The 11,514-nt window shown below is 42.3% G+C and overlaps 2 protein-coding genes across 4 annotated transcripts; one reads left to right on the plus strand and one right to left on the minus strand.

The window, feature by feature from the left end:
• Window positions 1-148: 148 nt before the first annotated feature.
• LOC113577886 (RING finger protein 222) lies at window positions 149-2,980 on the minus strand. Its single transcript, XM_027010794.3, has one exon. The coding sequence runs from the start codon at window positions 2,033-2,035 to the stop codon at window positions 1,460-1,462; it is 576 nt and encodes a 191-aa protein (XP_026866595.2). The 5' UTR covers window positions 2,036-2,980; the 3' UTR covers window positions 149-1,459.
• A 976-nt stretch (window positions 2,981-3,956) lies between these two features.
• Window positions 3,957-11,047, plus strand: ndel1b (nudE neurodevelopment protein 1-like 1b). Of its 3 annotated transcripts, XM_081711349.1 has the most exons (10): window positions 3,991-4,085; window positions 6,044-6,161; window positions 6,902-6,996; window positions 8,726-8,879; window positions 9,399-9,547; window positions 9,723-9,859; window positions 9,941-10,114; window positions 10,210-10,301; window positions 10,445-10,590; window positions 10,774-11,047. In XM_081711349.1, the coding sequence occupies exons 1-10, from the start codon at window positions 4,078-4,080 to the stop codon at window positions 10,862-10,864; spliced, it is 1,164 nt and encodes a 387-aa protein (XP_081567475.1). In that variant the 5' UTR covers window positions 3,991-4,077; the 3' UTR covers window positions 10,865-11,047. The 3 variants fall into 3 exon arrangements, with proteins under 3 accessions (XP_026866612.1, XP_026866613.1, XP_081567475.1); XM_027010811.3 differs by lacking the exon at window positions 6,044-6,161 and having other exon boundaries at window positions 3,957-4,085; XM_027010812.3 differs by lacking the exon at window positions 6,044-6,161 and having other exon boundaries at window positions 3,969-4,097.
• The last annotated feature ends 467 nt before the right edge of the window (window positions 11,048-11,514 follow it).

Here is an 11,514-nt window from a genome sequence, read left to right on the forward strand (position 1 = left end):
ATTTTTTTGGCGGTCTTAAGACCGGGACGTGGATTTGATAATGCAGTGGATATGCACTACCAATTTCTTTTGAAATCTTCTCACTTTCTTTTGAAATTCTTCAATGTTATGAGCAAACAGGAGAGGCGGCCAAAAAATGTGAGGTATCTACAACCAGCAGGTTAAAAAAAAAAAGCAAACAACAACAAACAGGTGTGGCTTTATGTATCAGATCATTGATGTAAAGCCTCTTCTCTCCATTCATAACTTACGTCCCAACTTGTAAGTCACGCCCTTCCGATCTTTGCTCCTCCTTTCAGCTTAGCATATCAGTGGAACAACACAGTGTGTACCGTGAAGCCTAGCGCAATCCTGTTCAGAATGTGAGAGAGAGAGCGCGAGCGAGAGAGAGACAGAGAGAGAAAGAGAAAGAGAGAGACAGAGAGAGAACGAGAACTCTACATTTTTAATACTTCTGGGTTGTCTGTTCTGATTGCTTGTGTCCCAGAGACCTTGCCTGTAAAGGACAGTTTAAACAGAAGACGGAATCAAATTTGGGGAATTATTAGGAAACTGGTGTTATAGTAAGACAAACTATGGTTTAAATGTCATACAATTTCTATACTTATAATACAGTGTAAAATATTATCATACATTTCCATTATAAGAGAAATAAAGGTGGCAAATTGGAGTGCTGGAAGCAAAACCTAGTAATGCACAAACACACACGAGAGTCATAATGCTGTTTCTTTTGTTTGTTTGTTTTTTTTAATGTAATTGTAAAACCATGTAGATCTTGAAAAATGGATGTGCTTTCCTTTAACCAGACTGAAGAAGGTGGTGAAATGAATATATCCATGTAAAGTTAGTACTTCAGCTGTGTCAGCCAGTACGCTTTGGTCAGCAGGCGCGGCGAGAGAAGAGACGAATGGGAAAAATGAGTCTCCCAACCTGTGGGACCTGAAGTGCTTGAAAAGCAAGGGTGTGCCCCCTGCAAAAGAAACACATGGGAATGCAACCTACATAACGAACACATAGCATCTCCCTTCCTGAGCTGAAACCTGGCTCCTTTCTCAGAATGGCCACATAACCTCAGCCCACAAAGTTCTCCCCTTTCAATCCCCGCCGGGCTCGTCTTCTCTCACGGGCCCCATCCTTATTCAAACGATTCTTTCTCACATTAATAATTTGGTGGAAGTACTCCAGGAAGTACTTTTCTCCTGCCGTTTTTGTTTAAATCCACAGTCCTCTCTTTGGGGATAAAGGGCAGATCACGGTTTCCCCTTGGGGACATGGCAAGCTATAGTGAAATGTAAAAAGGGTTATTGATCCTCTGATTTCGCTGTATTTCTTACAGTTCCTTTAAACTATAAAGTCTGTCTAGCAGTAAAGCAGGTGTCAGTGAAACAGAAGGTAACAGATTTTTATGTCATGCCATAGTTGAAAACAGAAGGTTATGGTCCTGGAAATGTTACACACTTCAAGCCAACAGAACCCACGGGAGTGTTGCAGCTACCAAAGCCAGCAAAGTAAAAGCTATCAAAAGGATCAGGAGACAATGTGAGGTTGTACAAAGAGCACACCGAAGGGTCCTGCTGTTTTCTTGAATCCCCGCGTTTGCCCCAACATCAATAATATCTTCTTCAGACATGGGGCGCCCCAGGTCGCTGATGATGAAAACCTGCAAGGACTCCTTAGGACAGACAAGTCTCTGACGGCTCCGTCTGGACGAAACCCATGGTATGCATTGTCCTATCCAGGGAAGTCGAACATTCAGAGAGCGTGAATTAGATGGCGAGGGCACTTCCAAAATCTTCGCGTTCTTTTCCGTTTTGCCGCTGCATCCACCAAGTCCTTGCTTGGTAACGAATGTAACGTGTCTGCAAATGGGACAGATGATACTGTCCCTGGTGACTATCTCGTCCCGGTTCACGCTGACAAACGTTCTGACAAGGCAGTCGTGGCAGAATACGTGTCCGCAGCTCAGTGTGCGGGGTGATTCCTGAAGACTCTCGTAGCAAACTGGACACTCGGAGTCTTGCGCTTCCTCGTCCATCGCTGGGCAGATAAGACCCTTCTGGAAGGACAGCGCTAAATTCACCTGTACCTTACACACGTTTAAAAAAAAAAATGTAAAAAAAAAATACGACAAGCTTCAAGTCAAAGTGTCGCTCACGTTGAGCGTGAAGTTATAAAATGAAGGTAAAAAAAAAAAAAAGGTTCTTTAGAAATTGCTGCTTGTCAGTGTCAGGTGAAGGGAATGTTGTCAAACTGGAAAGGCGACCGAATCGAGACGTACACAACCGACCAGTATCAATGACTCGCTTTTTAACAAGGACCTGAAGAGACCACATGGTCCGGTGAGGTATCGTTTTTGGAGAAGGCATATCTGTAGCGGGCTTACGTTACATCTTTCACCTTAGCTTCACTCTGTCTATTGCGAAGTCTTGTAACAGATTCAAATAAATTGCTACGTTAAAATATCTCCTAGTCTTTAATCTTTTTCTAACAGTAGCATTTTCATCTGTAGTAAAAAGATGCGCTTTAACAGTGTAACCATGGTAAAATAGTAAAATGCGCCATCTTGTGTTTTAGACAGTAACTGTTAATGAAGAGGCAAAATATTTGCACTAGATAGGCTGAATATTAAAATTATTTAAGATGTTTATTTGGGGACCTATACAAGTAGGTTAGACACAATAACATGTCGTATATGTGTGAAATAATCAAAACATGCGAACATAATTTAAAACCAGAAAAGTGAATCTGTAACGCTACAAGTTATTTAAAAACAGGTGGCTCATTAATTTCATGGCAATTATTATGTTTATTGTATTTTACAAATGTGCACTGCCTTCTAAGTATCTTATTGGGAAAGTTACGACAGTTGTAATTTTTGTCAGTTTAATCACATGTTATTTTAACAGTTTTCTGGATATATTTTTGTTAGAAAGTATTTGTGTCCAGAGTGAGCAAAAGGATCGGTGAAGCTGACACCATTTTCTCGGGATATACGTATGCTTAAATAAAATTAGTCATAATTACAAAACAATATTTCTCTCTTTTTTTAGTCTTAAATAGAGCCTGATTGTACAGCAGAACAACTTTGATATAATTGCCTCATTGAGGGGACTACCATCCTGAATGGTGTATAAAAATATTCCATCAAAGCATTGGATAATCTTAACGTTTCATTTAGAGGGTTTAATGCAATAATATTAAACAATGTAACAGTGTTATGGAATGTCTTCTGGAAGAATGGTGTATCTGGTAGTTTTAAGATCTTGAAAAATAGGCTACTGATCACCACTATACCTCTTATGTGCGTGCAGTCCGTGTGCAGTCGAGGATCTAAGCATGAAACAAAAAAAAATCCATTTGTATATTTGTCGTATCTATCTAATTACAAGCTACATGTCTAGCACGATAAGAAACAAATAGAGCTTATAAGCCAGCAGGACGTCATCAGCAGGACGTCTCTAATAGGCCTACATTGTTTACACGTTTATTAAATTCTCACCGGGCAGCAATAAAATTCCAACAGGAATGAATTGTATGTAATTGGGTTGTATTGCATTTGAATTATAGCGTCATGTGGTAACATTTCTAACATTAAATGCTGAAAAATTAATAGCCTAGCTAAATGATTAGCGGCTTTAATACAGTGTTAAATCGTTTAATCATTTAGTATTAATATAGGCCCATCGGCAATTAACATGAGATGAAGTTCGATATGAAGAACTGGCGAAGATACAGCGAGTAGTAATTTACGTAAAACTAATGACTTAACCGCACCTGCCATTATAATCGACCTCTTTAATTAGCCTGTGGGACCTCATTTTAAATTTAAACCCGTCCAAACAAGGCTTGTGAGAACTGAGCCGCGCGTTTACCGGTTAACTGTACGACTACGTTGCTAACGTTGGGCACGTCGTCAGTGACGTCATTACGTAAGTGCCGATCTTACCGGAAGTCGTACCACCCTTTCCAGAAAAAAAAAAATCGCGAGCCGCGTTGGCGTTTCCTCAGTAGACGGCAGTGAAGTCGCGCGACAGGGCTGGGAATTTTGAGCCGGTAAAGTGAACTCACGGACGGGGCATGTTAAGGTAAATTTCGAGGTAAATGATACACATGTGTGGTTTTCTGTGTTCTGACTGAAATCCATATACTAGATAAGTATCCTTCTTAGCTAGCTTAACCCACCTAGCTAGCTAGCTAGCCAGCCGGCCAGGTATCTGCGCGAGCTGATCAACGGATAATTGTGTTGCCGAGCGTGTCGGACTGGCCTGGAAATAAGAGTCACTCTCAGGTTTCCAAGGTAACAAGGTTAGCGAGGTAACTTATTAGACCTGTCATCCTGGAGGAAAACAATGTGTTGACATCGAGAGTCCGCTGTATATTTTTATTGCGAAGTAGCTAGCTAACTAGACAGTCCGTTGCTGTGTAATGCTTTGTAGGCGTTAACTTTAAGTTGGCCTGTTGAAATATCTTAACTAACCTAGTTAGCTTGGCTAAAAAGCAGACTTTGGAAAGGCAATGACATGAATGTAGATAGCTTAGTTGGTTGGCTGGTTAACTGTCTTATGGCTAAGCTTGCTTCAACAAGCAAGGTCTAAATTCTGCTCCCTCGAAGCCTTTTTAGCATGGTGTCTGTTCACCTCGATAGGGTGTTCATTTGTAGCCAAGATAGGGTTAGCTAGGTTTTATTTTAGTTTCATACTCCGACAGTGCTCCGTGGTGAAGATTTGTGTTCATCTAAATTCGCTAACTTAGCTGGTTTAATATGAACACCAATACTGGTGTTCATCCTGCAGGATGTAACGGTAGCGAATGGCTGATCTGTTACTCGGCAATACGGGGAAATAACCTAGCTAGGCCCTAATCTGACCCTGCTCAGCAAATGCCCATTTGTATAGTCATTGAGAAGCGACAGAACAGACCTAAACGAAAGTGAAGGACATCATCGCTTTCCTTTCCTGTGTTGTCATTGTTAGAAATTAGAGTTTTGCTGGGAGCACAAACTCTCCATGTAACCAGAGATAAACGCTAGATGGCATTGGACCTGGAACATTCTCATAGTCATTGTAGAGAAGACAGCAAGACACCTTGGTTTAAGATTTTGCAGTTTGTAAAATAATTAATAACAGGGAGTTGATGAAAAGAGCAGACAGAAATTCATCTCATTTGAGTAAAGAAAGTTAAAGAAATAAATTATTCATATATTCTTGAGAGGCCACCGAACAGAAACACTGAAATTCTGAAAATATTTAAATGGGAGGTCAGTGATTGGTTGGGCATGAAATAATTTGAGGAAATCATGTTTTAGCACTACACATCATGGATGCTCTCATCATGCTCTAAGATGCACACCAATGTAAAGTACCATCTGAATATTAGTTTGTGAATTGAATAAAAAGGAAAATATTAAAACCACACTGATCACAAAAAGCTGACCTGAGCTATTTTAAAATGTTTTCCTTTTCTTCATATAACATTTTTACTTGGAGATCAGTGCTCAAATGTGCCTTTATATCACTTTGTATGTTGCAGTGCATTGGCTCTAAAATCTGTGGCAGCAATTGTTTTTGACTTAAAGGCAAGCCTTTTAAATGTCAAATAAATCACACCGATATTAATGCAATGCAGGATATCTAATATAATTGTAAAGCAGAGATTTACTTGTGCTTTAGATGTTGCATTTTTGTACATAACAGGCTGTGCTACACTTTACTACTTCAGTGGTTTCTATTCCTGGATTTGTTATTTTGCCTGTCTTGTGTGTTCCTGCGGAGCACTTCAGAATGAAGATGGTTGTGTGATGTTTATTCTCACTTTTATGGTAAATTCATGTTCTATTGACAGGTCAGAGAAATTCAAATGAGTATGGAGAACTGTTCGAATGTTTTGCCATTATTTAGGCTGCTGTTTTTCTGCTTGTTTTAAAAGAAATGTACACTTTTATGAGGAAGAAATCTGTTTTGTTTCTTAATACCACACAAGCCCCTGAGCTGCTTGTAGGGGCACAACATGTATCTGAAATATTTCTCCTTGTACTGCTTCTAAGCCTTTACAAGCTCATATGCCAGCAACAGCTCTTATACCCCACCCAGGAGCCATTAATGCACCTGTTAATGGTGGGTATTCCAGCATATCATCAACTAAAAAGGTTTCCCACACCAAAGGTCAGTTAAGACATCAGTCTCTTGAAGAGTTTGGTATGCCACCAATACACAGTATGATAGTTTATCAATGCAGACGATATTTTTACATTACTTTATTGGGTCTGTGATTTATCTGTAATGGGTCTGTGATTTATCTGTATTTCCGAGAACTGTATAGCCTTTATATGTCCATAAGTGTATTTTACCTCTCCAAGGGGCAGTTTGGCTTCAGGCCCAACTGCTGAGGGAGTGAGCACTGAAATGAATTGGCAGGCTAATCCAGAACTGTTTCCAGTTATATTTAAATCTTGATGGATAAAGTAGTTGCTATTAAGCAAGGAGGATAACATTTTAAAAAAATTACTGAAAAATCAGCATTTGCTATTCATTGATGTTTTTTTAATTAACATTAAATTCCTGTGGTAGCATATTAGCTGGTGATTACATTGATGGTATTTTCTGTCCACTATATAATAGTTAAAGCCAAAACCATGGTCAGAAACCACAAACCAAGACAACATTTCTGTGGTTTCTGGGCTGAGGTTAAAAGATCAAACCTGAGTTCCAGCTCTGTTAAATTTACAGTATTTACAGTAGTCTGCCATTTGGGAGGCAGACTGGTGCTCTCCTGATTCATGGTGAACACTGATGCCTGTCTTTTGATGTGCTGATCAGGGACAGAGCAGTCCTAATGAGGTGAACCTTGATTAATTATTAGTCACAAACCGCAAATGACTCTCTCGTTTCTTTTCCTCCCATAGGCTTCTACCATGGACACAGAGATGATGCCAAAATTTACCTCAAAAGATGAGGAAATTGAATACTGGAAGAACATGTCCCTCACATACAAGAAAAGGTAAGTGATTTTTGACTGCTGTTAATTATTTTTTGCTAATTGGTAATAGTAGCTTAAACCAATACTTTAAATTAAGTGTGGTGTACAGCTTAGCATTTTAAGCTTTAATGGAGCTGTTGTAATTTTCTTTAGTCTGCTGTCAGCCCATGTGCCTGAGAGAGTAATTTCTTAAGATACTTTCCTACCTCTAGAAATCCATCAAAGTCCTTTTGTTATGTTTAAAGCTTTATTCAATATTAATTGGACATGCTTTCTGGAAAATGGACAAGTAATGGGGCAAGTGAAATGTGTACACTGGTTTTCAGTTTTGCTAATATCAATACTGAATACCAGTAACGAAAGAGCTTCAGATGGCTCCTTTTTTCAAGTGGTCTAAAGTGGGGAAAATGGGCTTTACCTTTGACTGACTCTGACTGTAGCAGAGAGGCCAGTAGAAACACTAACATTAGGATGTTCTGTACAGTGTTTAGTATCTTCATGAGTAGACTCACATTTGCATAGTGTGCCTCAAGTCTCCCTTAGCTTCCAGTTTCGTTAAAGGCAGTCTGCCCACAGGATTTGACATTACACAAATGGAGTTGTGTATTATATGGGCTTCCATTGTCATTGTGTTTGGGTTCAGACCTGTTCTGGTCAGAACTTTCTTGGGAGCAATTTTTGAAAATGAAACATTAAAAGAGAACAGGTTTTTTGTTTTTGTTTTTAATCTATTTTAGTATTGGAACTTCACATGTTGACCATTGTAGAAGTACAGCATTCCTTCCCGTGAAGCTACCTTTATTTTAGCTACAGGAAGCTATAAGAGACTGTGAGCTGCCCATTTGCTTAGATACACTGCTACTGGTTCCTAGTCAGTTTGGAGATGACTTGAAACACATTTCTGAACATTTGCTGGAATCCCCCTGCTGTCCCATCCCTACCTGAGCTTTGGTGAAGCTCAGGAACTGTTAAAAGCCCAGAAATGTCCTGCAGAGGACTGAGTGTGTTCTTTTTTTTTCTGCCAGGTGACGTTTCAATCACAGGCAAGCATGCAGAGTTTTTTTACTGGTTGCGACAGAAGGCATATTTTTAGAATTTACCAGCATCAGATTTTGGGGTTTTACCAGGAATGCTTTTGTAACTTCCACTGTCATGCATCTTTGTGTATTTCGAACTAATGCCTTTTGAAGCATTCCTGTACTTGTGTAAATGAGGCTGATGTGGTACCAGAGAGAGAATGGGGAAGTAGGTTGAGGTTTGGAGGCATTTCCTGTTTTCGTGCTAGTGCTGTTTGGGTTTGTGCTGAGGAGGCTTATTGTGAGGTGATGCTGTGGCAGGAATGTGCAGACCTGCTTGGCACTAAAAATGCCTTATAAATGGGCAGAACAGTTCTAACTCTGATATTTTATGTAACTGCACTTCACCCGACATGTCAGCCTCACATCAGCCCAATGTGCATTTCCAAACCAGTAGAACCTTGTTTGGGTTTGTGCAGCACCAGGGTACTCTCTCATATTCTGTAAAAATCAGGTTGCCACTGATTCAGGGTAATTTGCAATTAATTATTCACTGAAGGCACATCTTTCAAGGACTAAATGATCATAGACCCATCCTTCGAGTTTGACCACTGCATGCAAACTTGTATGTGAACTAAGTTCCGAATGCATGACATCCCAGATGGCCCAGGCCACAGTAGTTCCTCCTTGGTTATTGAACTTCGTCTGATTTGGGCGTGTACTCGTTTTTGCAGTTACCATGACGCCCAGGAAGAGCTACAGGAATTCCAGGAAGGAAGTCGTGAGCTGGAGGCAGAGCTGGAGGCCCAGTTGGGCCAGGCGGAGCACCGCATCAGAGACCTGCAGGCTGAGAACCAGCGGCTAAAGAGTGAGGTGGACATCTTAAAGGTAGGATGCCGATCTCGCTGGCACCTTCATCAGCGTGCGCTTTTCATAGGATTTCTGTCTTTCTTGACGCTTTATCTCCCATTTCACTCCAAAAGGAGGAAAGGGCTTGGAGTTAAGTTTGGTAGAAGGTGTCAGCCAACAATATTGTCTGATCATGAGCCAAGTACATGCTATAAAAGACCTGAAGGTAATCCTTTGCTGCACTTAATTGGATCAGGCAGAAGAAAATGGAAAATGTGACATTGAAGGAAAGGGGGAAAAAAGGATTCATACAAAGTAAACATATTTCCTCTCACCCCTTCCCAGAGTAAACAATATTTATATCTGAGTTATGGGGTCAATTTGTTAGTGCTAAACAAACCTTCCCCTTCAGTAATGTGATTCATTAGAGGGTTGTGCCCACAGAAGGGGATGCCAGATCCCCATTAACCCCTCCTCACCATGCGTGCTCCCTGTGCCACCCAATGGTTGCCAGCGCTCTAAATCTCTCTGCTTCATATGCTTGGCTGTGCTGTGTAGGAGAAGCTGGAGCAACAGTATGCACAGAGCTATAAACAGATCTCCATGTTGGAGGATGATCTGGGCCAAACGCGCTGCATCAAGGAGCAGCTGCACAAATACGTCCGTGAGCTGGAGCAGGCCAACGATGACCTAGAGAGAGCCAAGAGGTATGTGCCCCCAGCACACAACACTGTGCCTCTGACCAGGCTTTTCACTTCCTTTGTGTCTCTTGGTTTATAGTTTCACACAGACATCTGTCACTGAGGCCCCTGACCACAGAGAGTAATGTTTTGACCACCATTCCTAAATGTACATTTTATGTGGTTGGGTTGACTTATACAGGGCCACCATTACGTCTCTGGAGGACTTTGAGCAGCGGCTTAACCAGGCCATAGAGAGGAACGCCTTCCTGGAGAGTGAGCTGGATGAGAAGGAGTCTCTCCTGGTGTCTGTGCAGAGGCTGAAGGACGAAGCCAGGGGTAATACTGAAGTCCTCTACCCGCACCGTGCTGCTAAAGACTGGGCCCAAACTGACTGTCGTCTTTCCTTATGTTCTGTAGACTTGAGGCAAGAGCTGGCTGTGCGAGAAAGGTCCACAGACGTCACCAGAATGTCAGCGCCCAGCTCCCCCACCCAGGACACTGACAAAATGGACACTGCAGTCCAGGCCTCCCTGTCCCTCCCGGCTACGCCAGTGGGAAAAGTCATAGACCATCCCTTCATGACTCAGAAAGGTAACGCTGTGTATGAATTCCTCTCCTCCCACCTATGCCAATCCCTTCCTGAATCCCTTTCTCATTTTGCTCATTCGATTTTATTTTTGTCTTAGCACTGACCAACGGTTGTGGAACCTCTTCGCTCACCCCATCTGCCAGGATCTCTGCCCTCAACATTGTTGGAGACCTCTTACGGAAAGTTGGGGTAATTTCTGGAATTCTGCCGCGTCCACCATTTTAAGCTTCCATCTCATTGCTCTGGATCATGTAGAGTAGCATGCGGGCGCCAGGTGTCCTCACAGTGGGCAGGAACAATATTCACTGTGCATTATTCCTCAATCCTCCCAGGCTCTGGAGTCCAAGCTGGCTGCTTGCAGGAACTTTGCCAAGGATCAGGCAGCAAGGAAGACCTACAGCACAGGAAATGGGAACCTGGTGAACAGCAACGCAACCAAGTTCTCTCATTCGCTCCACACGACATACTTTGACAAAGCGTGAGTAGTATAATCCTTTCTGCCTTTTGCCTGAGACTGAAGCATTGCTTTCTGCATTTAAAAAAAATCTATTTTTTATGTTGTTTCTAAAAGTGCCCTATGCCTACCGATTATGACCAAAATGAACTAGCCTGTTGGCTCTGACGGGCCGTACAACTGTTTATTGATTGTGCTGTGGTGCAGGACTGTGAACGGGCTGGACCCCGGTACTCTGACAGGAATAGGATCTCCGCGCGCTGTGTCCCCTCCTGGCATGCTGCCCCTCAGCGTGTGAGAGACCCGCCTGCCTCCTCCACACGAGCCCCTGGACACCAAGGAGACAAACGCAAGGGACGTTTTGAGTGTCCTGCCACTGTGTGTGTGTGTGTGTGTGTGTGTGTGTGTGTGTGTGTGTGTGTGTGTGTGTGTGTGTGTGTGTGTGTGTGTGTGTGTGTGTGTGTGTGTGTGTGTGTGTGTGTGTGTGTGTGTGTGTGACCTCATAACTGGGCAGCAGTTATGGTGTGCCTCACAAGCGTGTCTGATGGATGCAGGTCAGACGCTGTAGCACAGTCGTCTATATGTTGGTCCAGTCCGGTTCTGAAGAGGTCTCGGCACTTTCACTTTTTTTGCCCTCCTTTTTCCTACTTAAAGCCATCTAAGGGCCCAGGCAGGCCTCTGCTGTTTTGGGATATTGTTGAGGTGTTGCACATGGGGCAGGGGGTTCAGCAAATGTCTAAAAAGAAAAGAAAGAAAAGGGCTGAGGGGTTATTTTCCGTTAACATTATACTTGAGGGTATGTGAGAAGCAGGCACGGAGAGGCCTGCCCACCTTTGTGGCCTGGCTTGACTGAATTACATGACTGAATTATACGTGGACTGGATCCAGGTGGCAAGCAGAGTCCTGGGTTCTCATTAGAGTACTTTGTGCTGAAAGTAGGTGGTTGAC

Source organism: Electrophorus electricus, chromosome 3, assembly GCF_041902795.1.
Source record: "Electrophorus electricus isolate QZ-2024a chromosome 3, ASM4190279v1, whole genome shotgun sequence".
In the NCBI taxonomy this organism is placed as follows: Eukaryota; Metazoa; Chordata; class Actinopteri; order Gymnotiformes; family Gymnotidae; genus Electrophorus; species Electrophorus electricus.